This window comes from Vulpes vulpes, chromosome 7, assembly GCF_048418805.1.
Source record: "Vulpes vulpes isolate BD-2025 chromosome 7, VulVul3, whole genome shotgun sequence".
NCBI lineage: Eukaryota > Metazoa > Chordata > Mammalia > Carnivora > Canidae > Vulpes > Vulpes vulpes.
In genome coordinates this window covers 110,297,462-110,324,123 of record NC_132786.1, presented here as the reverse complement: position 1 = coordinate 110,324,123, position 26,662 = coordinate 110,297,462, and the positions used below count along the sequence as shown (strand labels likewise).

General features: G+C 37.1%; 1 protein-coding gene and 1 pseudogene across 13 annotated transcripts in view; one reads left to right on the top strand and one right to left on the bottom strand.

Annotated features, from left to right (window-relative positions):
- The window catches only part of BBS9 (Bardet-Biedl syndrome 9), a 433,010-nt gene that overhangs the window by 368,108 nt on the left and 38,240 nt on the right, over nt 1-26,662 (bottom strand). For all 13 annotated transcript variants that reach the window (XR_012002751.1, XR_003238169.2, XR_012002752.1 and 10 more), the window contains one exon: nt 25,642-25,755. Coding sequence is in view for 10 of the 13 variants with exons in the window: in XM_072764704.1 (XP_072620805.1) it covers nt 25,642-25,755 (114 nt within the window). In the remaining 3 variants the exon portion in view is untranslated. The remainder of the gene's footprint in view (nt 1-25,641; nt 25,756-26,662) is intronic.
- LOC112935397 (gamma-aminobutyric acid receptor-associated protein-like 2) lies at nt 8,164-8,512 on the top strand (annotated as a pseudogene).

The following is a 26,662-nucleotide window of genomic DNA, read 5'->3' as shown; positions in this document are numbered from 1 at the left end:
TGTGGTTCCTGTATAAGAATTATCTGGAGTTGTCCATCAAATAATGAATGGATAGATAAAATGTGGTACATATCCATACAATGGAATTAAAAAAACACACACAGAATTAGTTGGGATACTTTAAAATGCAGATTCCTAGGCTTCTCCCCAAACTTTCCAAATCTGAATTTCTGGAAATGAGGCCCTGCACACAACACTTTAAGTAAACCTTAAACCAGAAAATTCTTTGTACACTAAAATTTAAGAACCATTGTTCAAAAGCAATGATTCTCAAAGTACAGTTCCCCACACCAGCAGTATCAGCAATATGTAGAAACTTGTTAGAAAATGTAAATTTGGGGGCCACACCCAGTCTTACTGAGTCAGAAACTCTGAGAGTCGGGCCTAACAGTCCCATGTTTCAATAAGCTTTCCAGGTGATTCTGGTGGACAATGAAGTTTGAGAACCACTATTCTATAGTTTTGTCTTTTCTCTGTACAGCAAATATGTGATCTTTGTCAACCAGCTTCTGTTCCCAAATTCTATGTGATCCAAATAGTACTAATTCAATCCCTATCACCTACCAAAGAGCTAAGAACTTAACCAAGACCTTACCCATAACAGTATATCATCCTCTAACCTTAGTCATTGGCTCATTCTAGTTATGAAATGAGTAAGTCATGGAGATGAAAGGTACAGCATAGAAAATACAGTTAATGGTATTATAATAGCAATGTATGGTGATGGATGAGAGCTACACTTGTGGTGAGGTGAGCACAGTATAATTATCGAGTTGTTGAATCACTATGTTGTATACCTGAAACTAATGTAACATTGTACATCAACTATACTTCAATTTTTTAAGCAAAAAATTAAAAATTAATAAAAATAAACTGGTAAAAAATGCTCTTATGGTAGATCATGGGCTAACATAGTGTGTTCATCTCCTTTCCCTAGAGAAACCATATAGGAATGATAATAATACTTGCATCTGCCAAAATTAAGAATACCCTCATTCTCTGAGCAAAACTGATAGCAATAAAAATGAAACCATAAGAAACTAAGAGACAAAGTCCTTTAAAATGTTTACACTCCCCTTATATTCCCCGTTAATTATCATGCCAAGTACTCAGATATTACTTGCCCTGCTGCCAACCCTGTGCCTGAGGTGGGATTACTCAATCGTCTGAACATTCACTGGGTCCCAGAGGTGAAACCACTCACTCAACTGTGGGGGCAGACAACCAAGCTTTTTGCCCATGACTTACAGCCAAGCTTCTGTAATCATGAACTGGCAAGCATTCTGACCCCTTTTATTATTATTTTACTCAGGGCAGAAATTAAGAGCCTGTGGAGACAGTCATTCACATTTTCTTTACCTGACTAGGGACTCTGAGGCATTATATCTAAAGAGTTCATATGACTTCCTATTTTAAGATTGTTAATTAAAGACTATTATGTCCTCTTCTCCTCTAAAAAGAACCACCCCAAACAAAAAGAAGTAAAATAAACAGACATAAACTCCTTCAAAGAAATCAAAAGACCTGTAGTAAGCCTAACCACAATATATGAAGATGGGAAGTGAACAGAGAAAGGGTAAACAATACAAAAGGGCACAGCACGGTTAAATCTAAATGCTTGAAGAATATATTTATTCACCCCATAAAATTCTAAAAAGGCTCAGGAAGTAAAAGCACCAGGTACCAGAGAAAGTGGGGTAAGATGGGATCCAAAGACAAGAGAGTTATTTAAACATCTATGTAAGTATCAGATACACAGACCTTCACAGAAAACAGCAAGTACAATCTCTGGAGAAGCTGAACTAAACAAGGGACTCCAGATTAGATGGGCACAATATAGAACAGCATGGGAATGGGGAAAGTACCTGAAAATACACAGATGAAGAAAAAGTCTATATTCTGGATAGTCAATCCTCTAATTCCCTTCCCCAACCATGGGACTAGGCCCATGCTCCTCAGAAAGAAGTTAAAGAAACCTATAGAGAGAGACTACCTCAGGAGAAAATACCTACAGCTACAGATATGAGTCCCCAGTAAAACAGCTAAGTAGTCCCGTAACTGTCCTCAAGAGAAGCCCAACAATTGACAAGCTCTGGCCCCTGGACCCGGGGACACAGTTCAGAGAAACGCAAATCAAAACCACAATGAGATGCCACCACACACCCACTATAGTTGCTGTAATAAAAAAAAAAAATGAATAAGGATGTGGAGGACCTCATCCTTGGGTGGAACCCTAGTTCATCAATGGTAGGAATGAAATTAAGTTCAGCAACTTTGGAAAAATGTTTGGTGGTTCCTCAAAAGGTTAAGCATAGAGTTAGGTAAGACCCAGCTATTCTATTCATATATATATATATCCAAGAGAAATGAAAACTTTATATGAATGTTCATAACAGCATTATTCACAATAGCCATAAAGTAGAAAATCTAAATGTCCATCAAATACAGCTTCTCGGCCTTTTGCCTAAGATCAAGTGTCTATCAATTGAAGAACAGATAAACAGAATGTGGTATATTCATACAACAGAATATTATTCTACACTAAAAAGGAATGAAATACTGACACATGTTACAGAACAAGTAAACCCTGAAAACATTACACTAAGGGGCACTTGGGTGGCTCAGTTGGTTAAGTGTCTGCCTTTGGCTCTGGTCATGATCCCAGGGTCCTGGAATCGAGCCCCACAGTTGTGGTCAGGCACCTTGCTCAGTGGGGAGTCTGCCTCTCCCTCTTCTGCCCCTCTCCCCAACTAATGCTAAGAAATAAAATATTTAAAAAAAAAAAAAAAAGGAAAGAAAAGAGTATATTAAGTGAAATAAAGCCATCACAAAAGACTTCACAATGTATGATTCCATTGATGTGAAATGTCCAAGAGTCTTCAATAATTTCCTAAGTGTTGGGAGTGATAAAAGTGTCTTTTGTTGTGTTAATGAGATGACTTCTGGCCCTCACCTATGGATGGGGGCTGTTCCAGGAGAACCAACCATATGATTAGAGGGTTGGAACTTTCAATCCTACCCTTCATTCCCCAACCTGTAGGGAGAGGAGAGGGGCAGAAGGTAGAACATATAGACAGTGGGTCGGTGATTTAATCAATTGTGCGTAAGTAATGAAGCCTCCATAAAACCCCAAAAGGACAAGGATTAGAGAGCTTCTGAGTTGGTGAACATATGAAAATTTGGGGACCTAAACAGGACATTGAAGTTCTAAGTAAAACCCCAAAAGGACAAGGATTAGAGAGCTTCTGAGTTGGTGAACATATGAAAATTTGGGGACCTAAAGGATTAGAGAGCTTCTGAGTTGGTGAACATATGAAAATTTGGGGACCTAAACAGGACATTGAAGTTCTAAGCCCTTTCTCCATATATCTTGCCCTTGGCAGCTATTCCTTCTGGCTGTTCTAGAGTTATACCCTTTATTAAAAAAAAAAAAAAACTAGTAATCTAATAAGTTGTCTGAGTTCTGTAAACAGTTCTAACAAATAAATTGAACCTAAGGAAGAGGTCATGGAAACCTCTGATTTATAACTGGTCCATCAGAAGTACATATAACAACCTAGGCTTGGGACTGCTGTCTGAAGTCTAAAGGAGGGGGTCATGGGAATTTCCAATCTGTAGCTGAAGGGTCAGAAGCATAGGTAACAACATGGGCTTACAACTGGCATCTGAAATGGGGAAATGGTGGAGTGTGATGGAGTGGGGAGCAATCTTATGGAACTGATCCCTTAACTTGTGGAATCTGATACTATCCCCACCCAGATGAATAGAATTGAGTTGAATTACAGGATATCAAACTGGTGTCTGGAGATTTATTTAGTACTGCATGGGAACCCCACCCCCATCCCTGCTCCACACATTGAAAACTGAGTCTTAGAACAATTTTAATGGTAAAAAGCTTATTTTGGAGTGGTAAAAATGTTCTAAAATTGATGTGGTCATGGCTGCACACCTCCATGAGCATAACTAAAATCACTAAATTATGTGCTTTAGATAGATGAATTGTATAATGTGACTTATACCTCAATAAAAATGTTTTGAAAGAAAGATATATAGATAGCCAAGAAAGCCAACTAGCCAACTGTCCTCTTTCCTTCCCTCTTCCCACTTGTCTTCTATGCTCAGCAACCAGGCATTTATTGCCCTTCATCCTCAAAACAAAAGGGAGAGAGAGAGAAGGGGTTTTCTCTTTAAAGAAATACTGGCCTGTCTGGGAAGAACGATAGTGATTAACATTGGTGCTAGCTCCTGTGAATGTATAGGACCCTTGTCCTCATTCTGACATTTGGAGGTCCCCAATTTAAACTAGCTCCTCAAACACTAAGCTGGCTGGTCAAAAGACCAACCCACTTCTACAGTACTTAATCTTCCTATTGACCAATCCTCAAGGAAAAACTTTTGAGGTAGGCCAGCAATAAGAAAAGCCCAAGAAACACAAAAGAATAAAACAAAAATTACTCCAGAGCAAAAGGTGATAATTCAAAATGTAAAAAATTAGGGAGAAAAAAATCCCATATTTCCAGATAACAGGAAGGTCCCCCTGGAACAAGAGGGAATTGACAGATTCAACAGTATGACTAAAGCCTAGAAAACACTTAAAAAACTGTAAGGAGGAGATCCCTGGGTGGCTCAGCAGTTTGGCGCCTGCCTTTGGCCCAGGGTGTGATCCTGGAGTCCCGGGACCGAGTCCCACATTGGGTTCCCTGCATGGAGCCTGCTTCTCCCTCTGCCTGTGTCTCTGCCTCTCTCTCTCTCTCTCTCTCTCTCTCTCTGTGTGTTCCTGATGAATAAATAAATAATTTTTTTTTTTTAATTGTAAGGGTTTGTGGGCAGCACGGGTGGCTCAGCACTTTAGCACTGCCTTCAGCCCCAGGTGTGATCCTGGAGACCCAGGATCGAGTCCCACATTGGGCTCCCTACATGGAGCCTGCTTCTCCCTCTGCCTGTATTGTGTCTCTGCCTCTCTCTCTCTCTCTGTGTCTCTCATGAACAAAAAGAAAAGAAAAACTGTAAGGGTTTGTAAAGAAATATACCATTTTTATTTTTAAGAATTTATTTGTTTATTCATGAAAGACACAGAGAGAGAGAGAGAGGTAGAGATACAGGCAGAGGGAGAAGCAGGCACCATGTAAGGAGCCCGACACGGGACTCGATACCGGGTCCCCAGGATCAGACCCTGGGCCGAAGGTGGCGCTAAACCACTGAGTCACCCAGGCTGCCCTGTATTAACTTTTAGAATCATCTATAGAGAAGTCACAGAAGATTTAGCAGTATATAAATACTATTAACCTTGACAAGGCAAGAATAAAGGTGGAGTTGACAGAAGTTGAAAGACTTAAGGTAGAGAGTAATAATGGTAAAGGTAAAATTATGTTCTCGTTTTACAAAATGTGGAACCAAGGGGTTGAAAGCTGATGAAACAAGAAACAGAAGTATCCTGGGGCACCTGGGTGGCTCAGTCAGTTAAGCGTCTGCCTTCAGGTCAGGTCCATGATCTCGGGGTCCAGGGATGGAGCCCCACGTTGGGCTTCCTGAGCAGGGAGCCTGCTTCTCCCTCTCTACCCTGCTCGTTCTCTCTCTCTCTCTCTCTTTCTCTCTCCCCTAAATAAATAAGATCTTTAAAATATATATATTTAAAAAAAGAAGTTTGAGTATCCTGTGGATAGGTGCAAAAATGAGCAATGAAAATGAGATAATGACATAACTGGAAGGATAAAAGAATGTGTCATTAATCAAAACATTTTGTCACTGTGGTACATCAACAGAAAAAAAACTCAATATGATTAATTCTAAAATAGTGGTATAATTACATTATTTAGAGATAGGAGTTAACCATGAGGGGGGAAAAAGGCAGGGGGTGGGGGGAAATAATGCCTTCATAAGTTTGTCTGCACTATTTGGCTTTTTATTTTTATGAAAAGAATTGCACGTGGTAAAAGTTATTTTGAAAGCTTCTGTGATCTTGCAAGGTTTAAAGTAAAGGTCTATTTTTAAAGATGTAATAATATATCTGGCTAACACACGTCTAACATCTCTCTTTAAGCCTAGAAACTTCATCCCTGATTTTCTAACATCCCCACAGTGGGCTAGATATTAAGGGGTGTCATTATATTCCCTCCACCTTCAATGAAAACAGTACATAAATGTGCATGATGTGTAATCATTTTTAAGTGGGAGAGAGAAGACAGAAAAATGAGTATGATATCATATTTTAAAAGATAGATTACTGGAAAACCAAAAGGCAGAAGACTGATTTCTATACTTCTAGCTCACTTCAATAACAGTGTGATAAATACAAAGAGCTCAACTATTCTATAATAAGCACTATATAAATCCTAAAACTCTACCATAACATATTAGACTTTAAAAGGCCAGAAAAATATAGCTATTGCCAGTTAATCTCAAAACTGGGGGAAATTTACAAGAAATATGGTTCTGGCATGTTAGAGGTCCCTAATTTTAGTGTCCTCATTAACTGAATAACCTATTAGGCACAACGCCTACTAACCCATATCATTTGTCAAGGTTACATTTATTCCAATATAATTAATACACAGTGATTCCCCAACAGATAATCTATTCTACACACTGACATCAAACAATATGGTTTTTAGGAAGTTGGACAGGAGAAGCAAAGAAAGAGTAAGGGATGAATGATGGAGCCAATTTCCCAAGTTTCAAAAGAATTTGTCACCATCTTTCAAAAATAAAAGAACCATTGATTGGGTTCCCAAATTATATTATGTGTTGATCAATTCAAGAACAGTCTAATACTGCTGAGAAAACCACAGAATAACAGGATTTTGAATAATCTTTCATTGAAAGGCAAAAGTTAAACATCATATTCCTTGAGAGAACTAGCAACAGTAGACATATTAAGAGTGCTAGGCACTGTTTCTAATATATCAGGGCCCACATTAAAACCACTGCTAAAGTCTAGAAATGGTCATAACAAATCTTTCAACCTTACAGCATAAAAGTCAGTTGATAATTTCTTTGTCTAACACCTAATAAAACTCATTCTTCCAAAATTGTGGAAAAGCTAAGCACAGTCCTCCCTTATTATAAAGTTTCCTGTTACAAAGTTGCATGGTTTACACATATGTTATACTTTATTATTTTTTTAAAAGCCCTCCTTATAACACCCTCTTTGTTGTAATACTCAACATAGTTTGCCTCCAGGCTAGATATATAATGAAAGCAAAATGAATTCAGACAGATTGTTGAGGAAAAAAGCTAGTTTCATTTTAGTAGTCTTTCTAAAGTCTTTTTTCTTTTCTTGTAGCTTTTCATCATCTCAATGTTTTGTTCTCAGTGAACATTTTCCTTTTCTTTTTACATATTTCCTTTGGTAAATGAGAGATGATAGATTGTTAAAATCATTTTATACTACCTTAGAAACAAGAACTTTTAATATATAACTCCTGCCTTCCAAAACCTTGTACAAATTTCATCTTTAAGACAATGAACTGTATAGGACTTAATCAACCATCTGCAAAAACCCATATGAAATCTTAATTTTCCACTCATACATTATGTTCACAGTCCCCTAAAATCATGAATATAAATTTCCAAATTAGATTTAGGAATACTTCTCAGTTATTGTTTCCATATTAAATAATACTGTCTTATTTTAGCAAAGATCTAGAAATTTATTCATAAATTTTAATGTAAGGAAATGTGGTATTAAAACCCTGCTTACTTTTAGCTTAAGCAGAAATACAATTCAAATTAATATGATATACCAAGTTTAATCATTTCTGATATTCTAAATTAGCCAGAAATGACTTAAATTATATACTATATGAAAAACTGATGGTGCAAATTTTATATCTTTAGAAGTTTAAGAGGTAAATTCTTCTACATAAAGCATGCCTACTAATACTAGAATTCTATTCTTGATATTCTTATCTTAAAATTTCATAATAGTGAAAAAATGCAAAAAAAAACTTTAGCAATTTTTTAAACCATCCAACATATGTATAAATTTTAATATTTACTGTCCACATAAAGAATTACATAAGAATGTTCACAGAAGGTTTATTCACATTAGAAAAAAAAAAACTGGAAACCACCTAAAAGTACAACAAAAAGATAATCTAGGTCATTGTGGTTGGTGTGCTGAGCTCCGAAAACTGGCTGCATCCTTTCCCTGCCGTGGCCACCATGGAGTGGATGTTCAAGGAGGACCACTTGCTGGAACACAGATGCATGGAATCTGTGAAGATCCCAGCAAAATATCCCAACTGGGTTCCAGTGATTGTGGAAAAAGTCTTAGGCTCTCAGATTATTGACAATGACAAATGGAAGTACCTGGTTCCATCTGATAACCCTATGGTTCAGTTTACATGGATCATTAGGGATCCAGCTTTCTTCTGAAAAGGCAATCTTCCTGTTTTGTGGATAAGACAGTCCCACAGTCCAGCCTAACTATGGGACAGCTTTACACAAAGGAAAAGATGAAAATAGATTCTTGTATGTGGCCTGCAATGGAGAGAACACTTTTGGCTTCTGAGAGCCAATGCTGGGCTAGGTACACCATTTCTGCTTGTGTATCTTGTAATTAGCAAGCCATTTTCAGTTACCAGGCTCTTCACATAGACCTATTAGTGCATTTGTAACTGGATTTATTTCTTAATAAAGAAAAGTAGATTTGTTTCCTTAGATTAGTAAATTAACAGACAGAGTTTTATTTTGAGTTTTCCATTTTGTGCACTGTCCTCATGGCTGTACTTCCGAAGGAACTTGTTCCTCTGAGATCATATTTAATGAAGACATTTCCATATTAAAATGGGGTAGGTGGAGTATTAAAGTGAAAGAGATGGAGATAATGCATTTCTTCTAGGTTATGTTTGAAGTGTTAAAGATGGCTAAGTATTAAAAGCGCCCAAATGAAATCCTTAGCCATCAGAAGACTTGCTTCATTAGATTTTGCCAACTGTCAATCATGTTGGACTGAGCTAATCTGTTTCTCTTTCTGAAACTATTAAGGTAAATAATTAACAATAAGAATTCCTCTTATAAAGGCAAAAAAAGATAATCTACCTAGAGTTTATTGTGTATGTTATTGTGTATGTGGGTATGTGTGTGTGTGTCTGTGTGTGTGTATATATATATATATATATATATAGGTACTTTCATGCGTGTGGAGATAGATAGATAGTAGATACTCTACACAGAGTACTACTAATGTACTTTTAAAATAACATTAACCTGGTAGTAGTCAACAAACATTTGCTTTCCATATTAAGTATTAACATATATCTCTCTACCCTGTGTTTTAGAATTTAAATCTGCAAGTGAGATTTTCCATGTAGATTGGAAAAGGGTTACTAAATCAACTTAATTCAAGAAAGACTGGGGGATAGGGAGGATTGTTCATTTCCCATGGCAATATGTTTTGTAGATGAATATTTTAAACTGTCAGAACATTTTATATCATAGTATCATTTAAATAAAGTAGTTTTATGGTAATCATTTTCCTTCTCAATTGAGTAAAATATTTAATAGCTTAGTTATTCCACTCTTAAGAAAAGAACCATGATGAAACATATATATAGATCAAAAATGGCTGTCAAATCCTATCAAAACTACCATATTTAACCTTTCTCTCGTCAAAAGCAGTCCTGACCACAGACATTTCCATAACACTTTTCCAGCCTTGGCATTCAGCCACCATAAAAGAAATTATTTTTTTTTTCAAACAACACCAAGAAACTTAAAATATTCTTTTTAGCCTTTCCACTCTTCGCTACAGTAGGCAAGAAGGCATTTAACCAACAAATTTCTACAGTATATATATAGAGAGAGAAGGAATAAGAATTCACCTTTACGGAAAAGTAACAACTTTAAATGATCACGTAAAAAATGAATTTGCAGACTACAGGGAACACTCTTTATAACCTTCCCCCAGGAACTAAAGGTTTTATACAATATAATATACAGGAAGACGCTGTTTGAAAGTAACATTGTTTTATGGGTCTTGGACCAGAGATTTTATAAATGAATACCATATATATGAGAAAACCCAGCACAGGATGAGAATCAATCCTATTATCCCCTTGATCTTCCGACTTCTCACTACGGATCCATAAAGGATCTTAAAAACAAATGAGGGAAGTTCTTCAATATTATAAAACACCTACACTTTAATGCCAAGGCAAGGAACAGGAGCCAGCACACCATAGGGATCCTTTTCTAACATTATTCTCTAACATTTCAACCCTATCTGTTAGAAATAAAGGCCATATGGTTCACTGGTGAGACAAGGGTTATCAAAACATTATCTGTTGATTCCCTATAAAGAAAATAGCATTAATCTTTTATTTGCACTAATATCCCCATACAAAAAAAAGCAAGACTGTGTTCTGGCTGTTCATTCACCCCAGCTGAGCATATCAGTTCACTCTCTGGATGACTATCAAAGAATCCAGACAGCTTTGGGAAGCACAGCCTCCCAGCAACCACATGTGGCCACTAACACATTTCCTTGGCAGACAAGAAAAAGAGCTTCAGTTCAGACAATTAGAAATTATTTGAAGGCTGAGGATCTGATTATCTAGGGTTGCCTTAAGATGAGGCAAAAGGTGCCTTACTTATTCCTCAGTTCACGGTTTTCTTTGGCGGGCTTTTTATTCCAAAGAATGCATGAATTTTTATTTATGTGACAATATAATCCCATACAAGCTTATAGAAGTCATTTTATGATTTAAAAAATATTCTACCATCCTCATATATATTATTAGTAAAATCTGTTCACCTCCTTTACTGACAATTATGTTCCAAACATACTGAACCTTTTATATACAGCATTTTCTTTCCACTTCAGTCACAAATGTGGGACTACTGTGCTGTCAGACCTTTATAATCCATACCATGCCCATATCATGCCTACATTCTAACTTTAAATTTTCGCTTGAAAGAAACTCTACTTGTCTGATGTTTCATTCGGTGAAAAAAATCAAAGTAAAATAAAAAAACTAGAAGAGTTCAAGGAAAATGAGCTTTCACAAGCACAGAGAGAAGAGAGATAAAAGGGTTAATGAGAAGAAGAAATGTCTTTTATACTAAATATCAAAGAATTCAAATAATTTTGGAAAACTAAAACCTTTCTGATATGCGAATATTATCACAAGTACTCAATAATTCTGAGTATCACATTTTATGCAAAAAAACCTATTGATAACAAAAGGATGAATAATGTATAGAAACAAAACTCTAAACCAATGAAAAAGCTCATTATTTCTACTGGTAAGCTTGACTCGCAAAAATACTGCCTCACTGGCATATGGGGGCATAATTTGAGTAAAGGTAGACCTGGAGGCTCAAGTAAGCACCTCCATTTTTACCACTATGATACCTAATAACCCATGCACTATAGTAATCGATCAACACACATTTGTTAAGGAAGCAAACAAAACTCAGAGGTTGGCTAGAATCAGTGCACTGGGATAATATTTGTTTCAGAAAAATAATCTTGAAAGCCTGAAACACCACAACCACATGGCAATTTTGGTTCATTCATTCAACAAATACTATGCGCCAAGGACTGTGCAAGACATTAGATATGTGGTGAACAGAAGATAGTCTCCGCCCTCACTAAGCTTACAAAAAGACCTCCCTCTCCTTTTTCTCAGAGTTCATATAGACCCTCTCTCTAACTAGCAATGCAATCAAATAAATGGTAATGTATTTTAAGGAACATGGGCTTTGGAATCAGACAACTCTGGATTCAAAGCTTCTCTATGCCCAGGTATGATCTACAGCAAGATCCTTATCTTCTTTGAGCTTCTATTTCCCAATCTGGGAAATTACAGTTACACTACCTATCTTACAGGGTTAAATCCAGTAGCACAATATATAGGAGATAATAAAGATTAGAATACTCTCCACATTGTTCTCTCTAGAAATAAATATAAAAACTCCTGCTAGAAGATCAAATCACAGGGACGCCTGGGTGGCTCAGCAGTAAAGCATCTGCCTTCATTCAGCCCAGGGCGTGATCCTGGAGTCCCGGGATCAAGTCCCACATCAGGCTCCCTGTGGGAATCCTGCTTTTCTCTCCACCTGTGTCTCTGCCCCTCTCTTTCTCTGTGTCTCTCATAAATGAATAAATAAAATCTTTAAAACAAAAAAAGAAGATCAAAACACAGAAGACAAAAACATTAAAACTCTGCAAGGGAGAGAACTTTTTAAGCTTAAAGGAAACTTAATAAATTATAAAAGAACAATCTGACCACATTAAAATACACACACACACATACACACATTGTACAACCCTAGAATAATATGGTAAAAAGACATTTGCATCAAGTAGAAAGAATAATCTGTACTAAATAAGTAGCTCATATAATAAAAATAAAAGATGCCAGACAGCCTCTCCTTTGCTGTCCTGCCCGCTGCTCACTTGCAGTATATCCAATAAACTTCTAGTTAAACAAATAAAATAACAGATTATTTACCCAGGTATTTACCAGAACCATCCAAACAACTGAACTGCTGAATACCCAAGAATTTTTATGATGAACATCCATTTTTCAAATCTGTCAGTCTAAGCACTATTTTCCAAAAAACCCTTTCAAAAATGTAACATTGTGGATTAAACGAATAAATAAGCAAATGATAAAGCATAATAAGTATATACCAGCAGCAGCAAAACAAAGGACAGGACACAACTTCTTGCCATAATCTTGAAAAACGAAGACCATCAAGAAAAGTAGAGATTTCCAAGAATCTTCAGGGCTAGTTTTAATGCATTTTGTGAAAGTGCTAACTAAACTCCACTCAAGGAGGAGGTAGTAAATAAACAAAATTCTGAAAACCTTATGAAAGATCTCAAATTTAGAGAAAGACAGATCTAGAGGGGATATAGACAGCCTGGAGAAATGGAAATGCCCCGAATAACAAAAGCTCTACCTTCACTACATTCCCTCTCTACCAGACAAGAAAAACAAATTTTCCATGTTAGTGTTTTTCTGCAAAAAGGCAGCGGGAAAAGCCATAGACCATAAGAACAGCAGCCAGGCTAAAGAGCTCCCGCAATGATGAGGAATATGAGAAGTGGAAGACAGGCTAGAGAAGGAACTACCATGTAAAGCCTCATACACACCCACAAGAAGTTCAAAGAAAAAGGGTAAGGGAGAGGAAGAAAAGTGGGGAATGGAAATGGAGCCTGGTGAGACAGTCAAACAGAAAAAGGAACAAATGGAACCGACTCTAAGGAAACCTGGTGAGGAAGTCACAGAGAAGATCTAAAGTCTGAAACAGCCTCCCTACCTTCCAAAATAACAAGTTACAGACCATCCAGGTCAACTGAACTGTGATTCATGACACTTAACAAAACCAGAGAAGACAAAGCTAAGGTCAGATGGTCTAGTAAGGCTGCCACAGCCACAGATACCTTCTCTGCCTCCTCTCCCATCCCTACCACTCCACACCACAGTCAAGAGACAGACAGAGACACTGAGCAATATACAGCCCTCCAAACTGGATGTGAAAAAGGAAAACAAACTTATCTCTGATTGGTGAAGAGCAAAGGCAAGGAAAACTCACCAGCCCCATAAAAAAGCAAACTGGCCCAGATAGAGTTGGCCAAGCTAGGCTTGAGCAGGATAAAAAGAGGTTGGCCTAGCAAATCCACAAACACACTATAGAAAAAAGCAGGAGGAAAGAGAGAGAGAGATAACATACAAACGACAAATGGGGAGAAAACAAAACCTAGGGGGATCCCAGGGTGGCTCAGTGGTTTAGAGCCTGCCTTTGGCCCAGGGCATGATCCTGGAGTCCCAGGATTGAGCCCCGCATCAGGCTCCCTACATGCAGCCTGCTTCTCCCTCTGCCTCTCTCTCCCTGTGTCTCTCATAAATAAATAAAATCTTTAAAAAACAAAACAAAACAAAACCAAGAGTCAAAAGAAAGCCCTCTGAAAACATTTCACACTACTGAGCAGTTTAATAAGAATATGAATTAAACAAAAGCACCCATGATAGGCTGATACGTGCAAAACTAAAACAAAATGAGAACCAAACAAAGCCCTAATAATATATACATATGTATGAAATATGAAATAATTGAGAAACAATTTATCAAGTGAGATACAGTTGTAGTATCATCTATCAAATATCAAATAATCAGTGGATGATCCACACAATATGAACACTGAAACACCCTCTCTACCTTCCAAAATAACAAGGTATAGACCATCTCTTGTCTCTGGTGTGGGGTGGTAGGGATGGGAGGGGAAGCAGAGAAGATATCTGTGGCTGTGGCAGCCTTACTGGACTATCTGGCCTCAGTCCTGTCTTCTGTGGTTTTGTCAAGTGTCTTGAATCACTGTCCGCACAACATGAACAGGATGTAAAAGGAACAGATCCAAAATGACTCTCAGAGACTGCTTCACATAAGGAAATCTCAAATTTCATTGAATAAAACTCATTTATAAGTGATGGTCCAAGTATATAGACTAAAAAGGGAACCTGAAAAGGCAAAGTATCAAAACAAACAGAAGGCATAGATGAATGTCAGAAGTGCTATTGTACATGCTCCCTATCAGTCCCAGAGTACTGATACAGAGTACTCCCCATCAGTCCTGAAGAACTGATACAGGGACCCCATCCACCTGCAGACACTGTTATCAGATTCCTGAGCTCTTCTTTGACATAAAGTATATGTAGCTCAAGATGGCTTTCCCAGAATATAAAATATCCATAGGTTTAAATTTACCGTATGAGGGACGCCTGGGTGGCTCAGTGGTTGAACGTATGCCTTCGGCTCGGGGCGTGATCCCAGAGTCCTGGGATCAAGTCCCACATCAGGCTCCCTATAGAGCCTGCTTTGCCCTCTACCGATGTCTCTGCCTTTCTCTGTGTGTCTCTCGTGAATAAATAAATAAAATCTTCTTTAAAAATTTACCATATGAAATTTTTTTACCATTTTAAAGGAAATGCCAGTGTGATTTAGAGTATAAAAATTGACAGGTAAATATGTCCATCACCAAATATTCAGGAATATCAGATAACATGCTATTTTTTCTATTTATAGATAAACCCAAGTAAATGGGTTTTTTTTCTGTTTGCTAGTAAATCTGTTTTCAACTGATGCAAGCTGAAGACAAATATTTAATGAATTCTTCAAATGACTTCAAGATACATTCATATAAGTAAAACCTTTGCTAAGAAATATATCTATTTAACATATTTATTGCCATTACTTGTATATATCACATATTATATACCACCAGATTTCACATGATAAACATACTTTTTCAATAACTATGCCATTTTAATGGTGAGATAGCTAAATTCAGAAATATAAAATTACTCTGGGTTAACTCAGATTGGAATATTCTAGGTTATAGTCTTATTTTTTGCACACTGATATGTTATTGGTGGTTATATTTGGGAGATGGTGCTAAATCATTTATTTCCTCTTTTCCATATATCCATATGTTTAAAATATTCCTTTGTGAACATGATTACTTTTATAACTAAAGTATACCCATTTTGGTGTGGGGAAGATGAGGTAAAATCATGTCCTACATCAGGGCACCTGGGTGGCTCAGTCAGTTAAGCATCCACCTTAGGCTCAGGTCATGATCCTGGGTTCCTGGAATGGAGCCTCACATCAGGCTCCCTGCTCACTGAGGAGTCTGCTTCTCCTTCTCCCCCTGCCCTTCCCCCTTCCCGTGTCTCTGTCTCTCTCTCCACCTCCGAAAATACATTTCTGAAAAAGAAATCTTTAAAAAAAAAAAAAAGAATGCCCTACATCATTTCAAGTTTCAATTTATCTATAAAGAACTTGGAACATGCTGCCAAATTTAACATGGACTAAACCCAGAACTAAAAACATGACAAATGGCCATGCAAAGCATTTGATTATACTGAATTACAACAAATCTCTAAATATGAATAAACATTTGAAGCAACCATTCCTCGCACTCCACAATGTAGCAAGAATGAGCCAGAACAGAGCACAGTCAACAATTGCTTATCTCCTGCCTCCTCCAGTCCACATAAACACGTCATGGCACACTCAAATCACTACTGCTTGCCTCTCCTGGTAGTTGTAAAGCAGCACCCCAGGAAGGTTCTAGGAGAGAAAGTGAAGTCAAAAGATAGACATTTATTACAGTTTTGGCTGCCCAGCACTTATTTTACCCTCTTCTATTAATGTTATATACATGGGTTAAGGTGGCCTCTATATATTGGCCCCAAGTAGTTTAGTTCTTCACAGCAGGCTAACCATGAATGAGAACTCAAAGCCCACAGATGCCAAACTCAAAATTTTTGGTTGCTTTAATTATAGCCCAAATTAGCATATTACCAGCCATTTATACTGTGCCTGCTTTGCATACTCTGCAAAAAGGCACCCAATATCTACTAGCCATAGATAAGACAAATCCTGGAGCTACAGAAGTCATTTGTTGCCCTCCAAAGCTTCTTGACCAGGACTCATCATCTTGCATCTAAGTAATTATCACCTACAGATAAATGCCCCGCTCAGATTTTCCTCCCCCCCGGAAGTTTCCTTGCCCACTTCTCCTTCTAGATGGTGGTCTAGATTACTGCCATGGTCTCTGGAAAATCTCCTGCAGTGAGGGACTTCCCCTCAAATGTAATCCTGTCAAACCACCACCCAAATAAAGCTCACTGTGGGCTACTGACATCTCATAGTCATGCCATTTTCTTTGAAAAACTCCAAAATCCTCAAACTCATCACAGTTTATTATTTACCTACATCCCCCCAAAGGTCCACCTCTTTCTACTCTTAATCTTAGTAGTTGGGCAGCCCTGGTGGCCTAGTAGTTTAGCACCACCTTCCGCCCGGGGTGTGGTCCTAGAGACCCAGGATGGAGTCCCACGTCGGGGGTGGGGGGGGGGGCCTGCATGGAGCTTGCTTCTCCCTCTGCCTGTGTCTCTGCCATTCTCTCTCTCTCTCTCTCTCTCTCTCTCTCTGTCATTCATAAATAACTAAAAAATCATTTAAAAAATCTTAGTAGTTAATAGAAGAACTGGCCCCTATCCCACAGTTAAATCAGACCCAAGTTTAACTGCATTCCCCAATCATTGCTTCTCAGCCTTTTGGCTAAGATCAAGTGTAGCAATGGCCCAATCAGAGCCACTGAGTTGGAAAGAGACCTTTGCTGAGCCTTCTGGAAAGAAGGGGGGCATTTTTCACAGGGACTAGAAACTAAGAAAATTGAGAATTGCTATAGCTGTCTTATAACCAAGAGGAAATAGCCTGCCCAAGGAAATGGAAGCAAAGAAGAAAAAAGAGAAATGAGATCTGATTACATTGGAGACCCAAATGGTAATAGTCAGTAAATGTCTTATCCTTGCATGAGCATACTATCAACTGCAGTCAAAAGAATCCTCAGTTGTGTCACCTGGCTGGCTCAGTTGGTAGATCTGTAACTCCTGATCTCAGGGTTGTGAATTTGAGCCCCATATTGGGTATAGAGATTACTTTAAAATAGTATCTTTAAGGGGTGCCTGGGTGGCTAAGTTGGTTAAGTGTCCAACTCTTGATTTTGGCTCAGATCATGGTCTCCAGCTCATGAGATCAAGCCCCATAAGGGGCTCCTCACTCAGCATGGAGTCCCCTTGAGAATCTCTCCTTCTCCCTCTGCCCCTCCCCCTGTTCATAAGTGTGCATAAACTTGCATGCTCTATCTAAAATTAATTAAGTCTTTTTAAAAAACCCTCAAATGCACTAAAGGCAAAGTTAGAAAGAAAAGAGCCACACACCTAATAGAAAAGCAAAATTGTGGCACATATAGAAATTGAGAGGTATTGGTTTTTGAAGGTAACATTTCTTTAAGTCTTGAGTTGTCTGTTAACCTGGTAAGCTCAAAATATAAATATCCTCGTGAAAAGCAAAAATTTATAATCAAGACGACTACTTTTAAAACTAAAATCAGCCTATAGATAATGATATTATATTGTACACTTTAAAATCTGTTAAAAAATAAATAAATAAAATAAAATATAATCTGTTAAGAGGGATGCCTGGGTGGCTCAGCGGTTTAGCACCTGCCTTCGGCTCAGGGCATGATCCTGGAGTCCCACATTGGGCTCCCTGCATGGAGCCTGCTTCTCCCTCTGCCTATGTCTCTGCCTCTCTTTCTGTCTCTCTCATGAATAAATAATAAAAATCTTTTTAAATAAAATATGTTAAGAGATTCAAATATCAAATCTTTATGTTACACACATGAAACTAGCATAATGTTGTATGTCAACTGTATCCCAACTTAAAAATCTGTTAAAAGGGGATGCCTGGGTGGCTCAGCCGTTGAGCATCTGCCTTTGGCTCGGGGTGTGATCCTGGAATCCAGGATCAAGCCCCACATCAGCCTCCTCCTGGGGAGCTTGTTTCTCCCTCTACCTGTGTTTCTGCCTCTCTCTGTGTCTCATGAATAAACAAATAAAATCTGTTTTTTAAAAATCTGTTAAAAGGGTAAATCTCATGTTAGTTGCTATTACCATCAGTAAAATTATAGAAAGGGGGGATGAAAGAAATAAAGGAAGGAAAGAAGGAAGGAAGAATTATAGTAAAAAAAAAGGCAAGAAATGTCAAAGACAGCTAAAAACTGAAGAACCAGATGGCGCTGATAATCTCTACTGAAGTATTAAAGAACGTTTTTCCCATAAACCACAAATTCATTATGAAGAGAAGGCAATAATTCAACATGACTATCAAGCACAAATTATGTGAGAACACATAAAATTTTAAGGAACTGGCCCATCATAATCCAAATAGCATAACTGTTCACATAAAAATGTATCTAACTTAATTTTTTCAATAAAACATTATGGAAAACATTTTGTTTATCAGATTAAGATTTCATGCTACCTCCTCAAAGACTTCTCCTTCCTTATAAAACCTCTTCTCCTCCAGCTATGGCTTTACCTTTCTCTTACCCTTCATAGACAAACCTCCTCACAGAATAGCCTTTCTTTGTGATTTCCATTTTTTCCCTAGGAATTCCTCATTCTAGGGCAACTGGACCAGTGCTCCCATCCTTCTGTTAAAATTGCTCCAAGATCACCAGTGACCTCCAAATGGCTAACTCCAGTATTTTATTTTCAATACTCCAGCTACTTAACCTCTGACTCTCCTGACTCCTTTCTTACCTCTTGAAATCCTCTTCCATGACATGCTCTGTCTCACCATTTATCTCTTTTTTTTTTCACCATTTATCTCTTAATCTCTTGTGTTCCTTCACCTCCTATCCCTACCCTTCAATTTGTCATTCTCAACAAACACAATCATAGTACTCTGTTTCTGGAGTACGACACCCTTCTCCATTAAGATTAGCTTGTGGTGGGATCCCTGGGTGGCGCAGCGGTTTGGCGCCTGCCTTTGGCCCAGGGCGCGATCCTGGAGACCCGGGATCAAATCCCACGTCGGGCTCCCGGTGCATGGAGCCTGCTTCTCCCTCTGCCTGTGTCTCTGCCTCTCTCTCTCTCTGTGTGTGTGACTATCATAAATAAATTTTAAAAAATTAAAAAAAAAAAAAAGATTAGCTTGTGGTGAAAGAAAAGTTTGCCTTACTAAAGGCTTTAAACTATAGGTAAGAAAGTCCATTTGGCAGTCTGAAAATGCCAGGGTTTTTTTTTTTTTTTTAAACAAAAATAACTTTTCTTAAATACTCCACGGGCCAAAAAATAATCTTCTGAAGAGGAACAAACCATCCCAGAGGGAATTTGAATGGCTCAGCCTATGGGCAATGAAAGCTTTATACTGAAGACTATAAAATTGTTCATTTATAGGACACTGGGGTTAGTGACCTCCAGATTAAAGTGGATAAAAATGAAGAGCTGAAATAAAATAGGTAACAGTACATTCTCCCACCTTTATGTACTATCCCCTTCATACACACACACACACAATTTATTCAGCCTGAGGAACCTGCTCCATCCTCAAGGCTCCTGTATAACTGTGTATGTCCATCTGTATTATATAAGTTATAATACTTATACCTCATTATATCATAATTCTTATTATCTATATTCCTATTGTCCTCTCAGCTGCAAGCTGCCTGACAACATAAACTACATTTTATTCATCTTTCTACTCCTAGAAACTAGTACAGTGCTTGGGTACTCAGAAGATTCTCAGTAAATGTGCATTGGAAGGATGGATGGATGGATGGATGGATGGATGAACAGATGGACAAATAAATGAGCAGATGGACGGAGAGAGATGATGCAAAGGGAGGACTAACACAAGACTTGTTCTAGTCCTTAGAAGTTCCCATACATCTCCAACAAATCAACTATTTCCTCCCAATGTCCCTTTTTCACACTTGTAAGAGCCATATACATTATAAGGTTTGTCAACTTGTCCCAACCCTACAGGATAAATTTGTGTTAACTGAGGAGATAACTATAGGGTCTCTAAGTCATATTATGACTAAAAGAAGTTTAAGCTCAAATATCTTAATGGTAGCGAGATATATTACATACACTAGATAAAGTATCTTATTTTATCAAGCTAAGTATTTGCAGTTGTTGACCTTTAGACAACACCATTCTTTCTTCAGTGTTCTACCAGCTCTGTCAGTCATATAATGCTGTCCTTTTCCAAAGACAATTCTGAATTGGCAAGCTTATCTTAACTAGGTAAAGTGCCATATCAACAACCATTATTGTAGTGACACAATGAAACAAAAGCAGAGGAGAATTTGGCAGATATCACTGGTTCCTTTTTTCCACAAAAAGTAGAGTTCAAATTACCAAAACCAAATAAATTCCACCAATTTTAATAACATTTTTAAATCAATTCAAATCTACCTTTTCAAAACTGATTTAGTATCTTTCCACACTGTAATTTGATTGTCCATGCTTATGCTACTCACTAAATTTTGCAAGCAGTAATTTGTCAATGGTATAAGAAGCAAAGATAAACTACCATTCTTATAAAAGAGTCATACATTCCTTGAAAAAACAAGTTTAGGTTTAAATTAAAGAAACTACAAACATTTTTTAACTCCAAACACATCTCCCACACTCCTTTTGTTTAAAAAAGCCCAATACAGCCATTAATATCAGTCATTTCTCCCTAAAAAGTATAATATGGAATGAATTTTAACTTAAATTCTGGAATGGCAGGTGGTAGTCTGAATAATGGAAGATATTAAGCAAATATTCTTCAACTAGTTCATAAAACTAGATTTCAAAAAAAAACTAGATTTCCTATTGCTTTACCATTCTTTCTCATTAATAGACATTACATGTAGCTTGAGGCAAAGCTAACCCTACTGCATCAAAGGAATAAAACTTTGAGTTTTTGCAAATGTATAAAAGGTATTTTTGAAAGATTTTCTTAATGAACAAGCAAATAAAAAAACAGTAATCACTCTTCTACTAATTTCAAATCATATATTACCCTCCTATATAAAACCTCTCTGCACCAACCAAAAAAAAAAAAAAAATGGAAAAAGCAAGTATCTGATCCAGAAGTTACACAACGTGTCTTCCATAATCTACAAAGAATCAAAGTTGTGCACTAACTTCAGCCAAATCAAGATACACCTCTTTCTGATAGGAAAGTTTTTTCTGAATTAGGAAGGTTAACTTACTCACAGCCCAGACAAGAAAGCATTTTAGTATGGTTAACACCACAAGATTCTGGAAGTAGAGAGTGAGTTAGAATTCCTTCTCTACCATTTGCTTAGTATATCTTAAGTTATTCAATATGTAAAGCAGTTAGAGCAGTGCCTGATACAGAATAGTACTCAATAGATGGAGGACAGCAACACACCTCTAGATCTCTGAGGCCTGGCATCACCAAGGAGAGTATCAGAAATTCAAACTCTCAGGTTCAATTCTGGATTTACAGAGTTAGAACCTGCATTTTTATCAAAATCCCACTGTGATTCAAATGCAACTTAAAGTTTGAGAAGCACAGCTAGAAAATATTTTTACATTATATTCTGAGATGTTAGATATTACAATTAATTAAATTTTTGTTAAACCACTCCATTACTTTTCTGCAACATGAAGAAGTTAAATTTATTTTTAGTAAAAGGCAAAGTATTATTTGCGCTCAAAATTCCTCCATTGGTAGTTTCTTACCATACCTTATTCAAAGGCAGAGCCAACTAAAATCCAAAGTTGTAGAGGACTGCCATCTACTGGTAGTTTATTCTGATGCACGTGCAAAGTAAATTCACTCTGCCTTCCATACCTTTATAAACACATTTGTTTAAAATGCAGTAAGGTTTTCTTTTGGCTTAATTCCTTTCTTGAAGATTATTGACAGGATTACACAACTAAATAATTTCACAAAAAGGCATCTTAAATACAGAGGAAGACAGAAGACAAAAAATTTTAAGTTTCCTTTTTCAAATTCAGATCAAGTCTAGGGACGTTCTCAAATTAAAAGACTGACCAGGGCAGTCCTGGTGGCGCAGCGGTTTAGTGCCCCCTGCAGCCCCGGGTGTGATCCTGGAGACCCCAGATCGAGTCCCATGTCGGGCTCCCTGTATGTAGCCTGCTTCTCCCTCTGTCTGTGTCTCTGTCTCTCTAAATAAATAAATAAATAAATATCTTAAAATAAAAAAATAAAAAATAAAAGACTGACCAGCTCACTCCTGGAAAATGTCCACATTTAGGTATACACAGTGACATTAGTCTTAGAAAATGGGCTTTGTTTTGAAATGTGCACATCTTGGAGTGACTTTTACTTTCTTCTTAAGTTCTGTCCTTTTTACCATTTATATAGTATTTGGCAAGGGGAGTTTTCAGATTGGGAAAAAATTTTTTATAACCTTCTATCTATATATCTCCAATTCCACATTCTAACCTAAGGAAATAATCAGAAATGTGGATAAAGAGATATGTACAAAAATGTACATTTCAGCAAACAAATCTTAATAGCTTCATAATAAGCTACTGAATCTATGCATCAAAATTTAGTTTTTCTCCTCTAATACTCATTTAGATCAGTTTGAATTTTTCTATATTACAAATAAATATATAAATGTATATACAAAAGGAAGGAAGGGAAGACAGAAAGAGGAAAGAAATAACTATATGGCAACTTGATATGATTTTTCTATATTTTGGATCATTTCCTAATATACATTGTCAAAAGTCACATATAAGCATCCAAGAATATTTCCATGGTTTTCAATAGTCAACTTGCTTTATAAGACTGTTATGTCATTTTACATGGCCCCAGGCAATATAAAATATAGACTCTACTACCATCTCTAGCATTAGATTTTATCCCATGGCTAATTTTTTTAACAACTGTATAGAGATATCACCTCTTTAAAGTATACAGTGCAAGTATTTAGTGTATTTACAGAACTGAACAACAATCACCATAATCTAATTTTAGAACATTTTCATCCTCCCAAAAAGAAAACTTACACCCATTAGTAGTAACTCCTTATTACCTCCGGCAATTCCCCAAATATGGCTGATTTTTACTAATTTACCAACCCCACTATTTTTTCACATTTTTGGTGGACACTTCAATGATATTATGTGTTTCAAACCCATTGAATGCAATAATCACTTCTGCCACTCAGACATTTCTGTTTCAAATTGTGAGATATTCTGCTTAACCATAGGAAGATAAAACATGTCAGAATGGCCTCTTTTTTTTTTTTCAAAAGATACTTTTTAAGTGTAAGGCATAATTTAAGAACTAAGAGAAGTATCATGTAAGTACAAAGTCATCTGATTTTTTCAAAACAATTAGCAATTGTCACTACTTTGGATGTCCATTATGAAATCTAGTGAAACGTCACACAAAAGCAAGGAATCTGTTTTTACTTATTTAAAACTTCATTTTAATTGGGTTAACTTGATCTAGTTTAAAAAAAAAAAAAGGTACAGTGCAATCAATATAACATTTAATATGTGGTCTTAATAATTGTCTTGATGCTACCAAAAAAAATTAAAACTTATTTTGATTCAGCCAAAACACTTTTTTCTCATATCATAATTTTTTGGTGCACATCTCTAGATGCACAGATTTTAGCAATTTGTCTTTTGAAGATTTTGTAGGGGGAAAAGATTTAAAACAGTTTATTAAACAACAGAGACCTCGGTCCCCTGATCTTTTTTTTTTTTTTTTTAGAGAACAGTGAAAAGCAGTTCTGACAGCTGAGGTAGGAGGAGATACTTCATTGATAAAAGCCCCTCATCAAATTTTAGCTCTTTCTCTCCTCTCTTCATCCAACTCCAGACATCTCCCATACTCCTTAAATAATCCAAACATTCCTATTGCTCAAGTCAAGCAACTCTGCAATCCAGCCAAGGGTTTTGTTTCAAATCACTTTATGTAAAACATTTATTTGTACATCACCACCTAAAATATTCCTGTTAATTGATGCACTCAAATTCATTCTTCCTCACTTTTATTTCTGTGTATGAAAAGAACTGAGTTCACACAAATGACTTCTAAATTAAGGTCATTTTTTTCATGTCACTAAAGAAAAATATAGATAGCCTACAATTTAATACAATGATTAAACAATAAACTCATTAAAATATGAGCCCAGAAAGAGCTAAAATATTATGAAATCCCTAGTTAATATTCCACAGATCACACACACACACACACACACACACACACACACAGGTGTCACTACCTGGCTTTTTGTCCTCACTTCAGCATCAGCAGCTCCTCTATCACCCTATCACAGTGAAGTGAGAGGTAGGTGGTAGATAATAACTCTCCCACGCCAACAACAACAGTGTACCCAGGCAAACAACAAACCCTGGTAACTCAGGAAAAGCTCTGGGATTAGGGTAGGCAAGCTGCATGTAGTCCCATGTTTCGTAGAAAAAGATACCCAAAGTGGAAGGAGCCCAGCCTCACTGAGCCAATTCTTGGTAAATGTAATAACCCTTTGTGAAATTCAGAAAAGGCCCCCATCCTCTGGGAGGTTTATTCCAGGTCAGGGCATATGCTTGATGAGCAGCAGGAGCAGGACTGCATGTGTCTCTGCTTGCCCCCAGTCCAGGTGCCCTAGTGCAGAAACAGCCTGCAGGACCCCGAGCATTGGCCCCAGAGGTGGGTGGGGTGGGGAGAGGGTTCTGCAGCTTCACCTGGCCTATCACATGTAGGGCAACGATGCCCTATCTATAAGATCAACTACTTCCTTCACTGAGAAAGCAGTCACACAGTTCTACCCAAAAAAGCTCAATTTCAATCAGTTCATGTACAAAAAGAAAATTTTTAAAAAAGACACTTTTACAGGGCAACCCCAGTGGCACAGCAGTTTAGCGCCGCCTGCAGCCCAGGGCGTGATCCTGGAGACCCTGGATCGAGTCCCATGTCAGGCTCTCTGCATGGAGCCTGCCTCTCCCTCTGCCTGTGTCTCTGCCTCTCTCTCTCTCTCTCTCTGTGTGTCTCCATGAATAAATAAATAAAATATTTTTAAAAAAAGACACTCTTACAAATACCTCTGTAGACCATATAAAAGTGCTGGTTATATGAAAATAAAACACATTTCACATTTAAAGTTTTATTTTTTCATTATTTTGCTTGACCATTTGAATATAAAGGTTTCAATAAAATATGTTTAACTCCCTGTGAATTCATACCCTATGATCCTCCATTTTTATATGGCCAAATATCCTAAATCTGATACTTGCAATAGCAATCATGATTAATGCAAATTACCTTTTACACCACCAAATGATCCATAAGTCATATTGCAGGCTGTTCTCTGAAGATTATGTTCGTACATCAATTTGATCTGATACTGGTTTCCATGTTCCACATTACCCAAGGTTCCTAAGGAGAAAAAAATTACAGAATTGCTTTGTATTTGTTGACATTTAAAAATATTAATTTCCTCTCATCTTCTACACCAATTCTAAGTAATTCAATTTCAGTGAAATTTAAAATGACAAAGCACTAAAACAATGCATATTATGAATAATTAGCACACTGATGACACAGAATGCCAGCACATTCTACGGCACAAGTCTTGGCTAGATTACACCATTAAATGAAATACCACCGTGGGTAACATTTCTTATCTATTTCCATTACATTTGAAGAAAGTGTAATTATTTAAATAAAAACAAAACTTTCCAATTTCAGTCTGAAATAAATAAGGTTAAGTTCCTTACACTCGAACAATACTAGAGCAAAGGCCTGACTCAAAGTATCTTAGAAAAAATTCCCCATACTTTCAAGCAATTCAGTTTCCTGTCCCACCTCCCAAAATACTCAAGCCCCTAATACATTATATTCTAGTTTGTTTTCTTTTTTGTTTTTTTTTTTTTGTTTTTTTATATTCTAGTTTAACAGCGAGATATTCTAAAGTTTCCTTCAGCAAGTATACAGGACAATATGTTTTATTTGAAGTTCATGAAGAAGAATCTCCTTCAAAACAAAGATACCTTTTCTGCATTTAAGAGATCACATGTGCTACAATCACTTTCTATTTCTTTCCAAATTTGAAAAGATTCTTTCTTTTAATATTTTAAAAAGTATTTATTTGAAAGAGAAAGAGAGCACAAACGGGGAGGTGCACAGAGGAAGAGGGAGAAACAGACACCCCACTGAATACGAACCCTGACCCGGGGCTTAATCCCAGGACCATGAGATCACAACCTGAGCCACCCAGGAACCCTGAAAAGATTCCTAATCCTTACTGTACCTTATTTTACTCTCTGGTTGTTAGGCTTTCTAG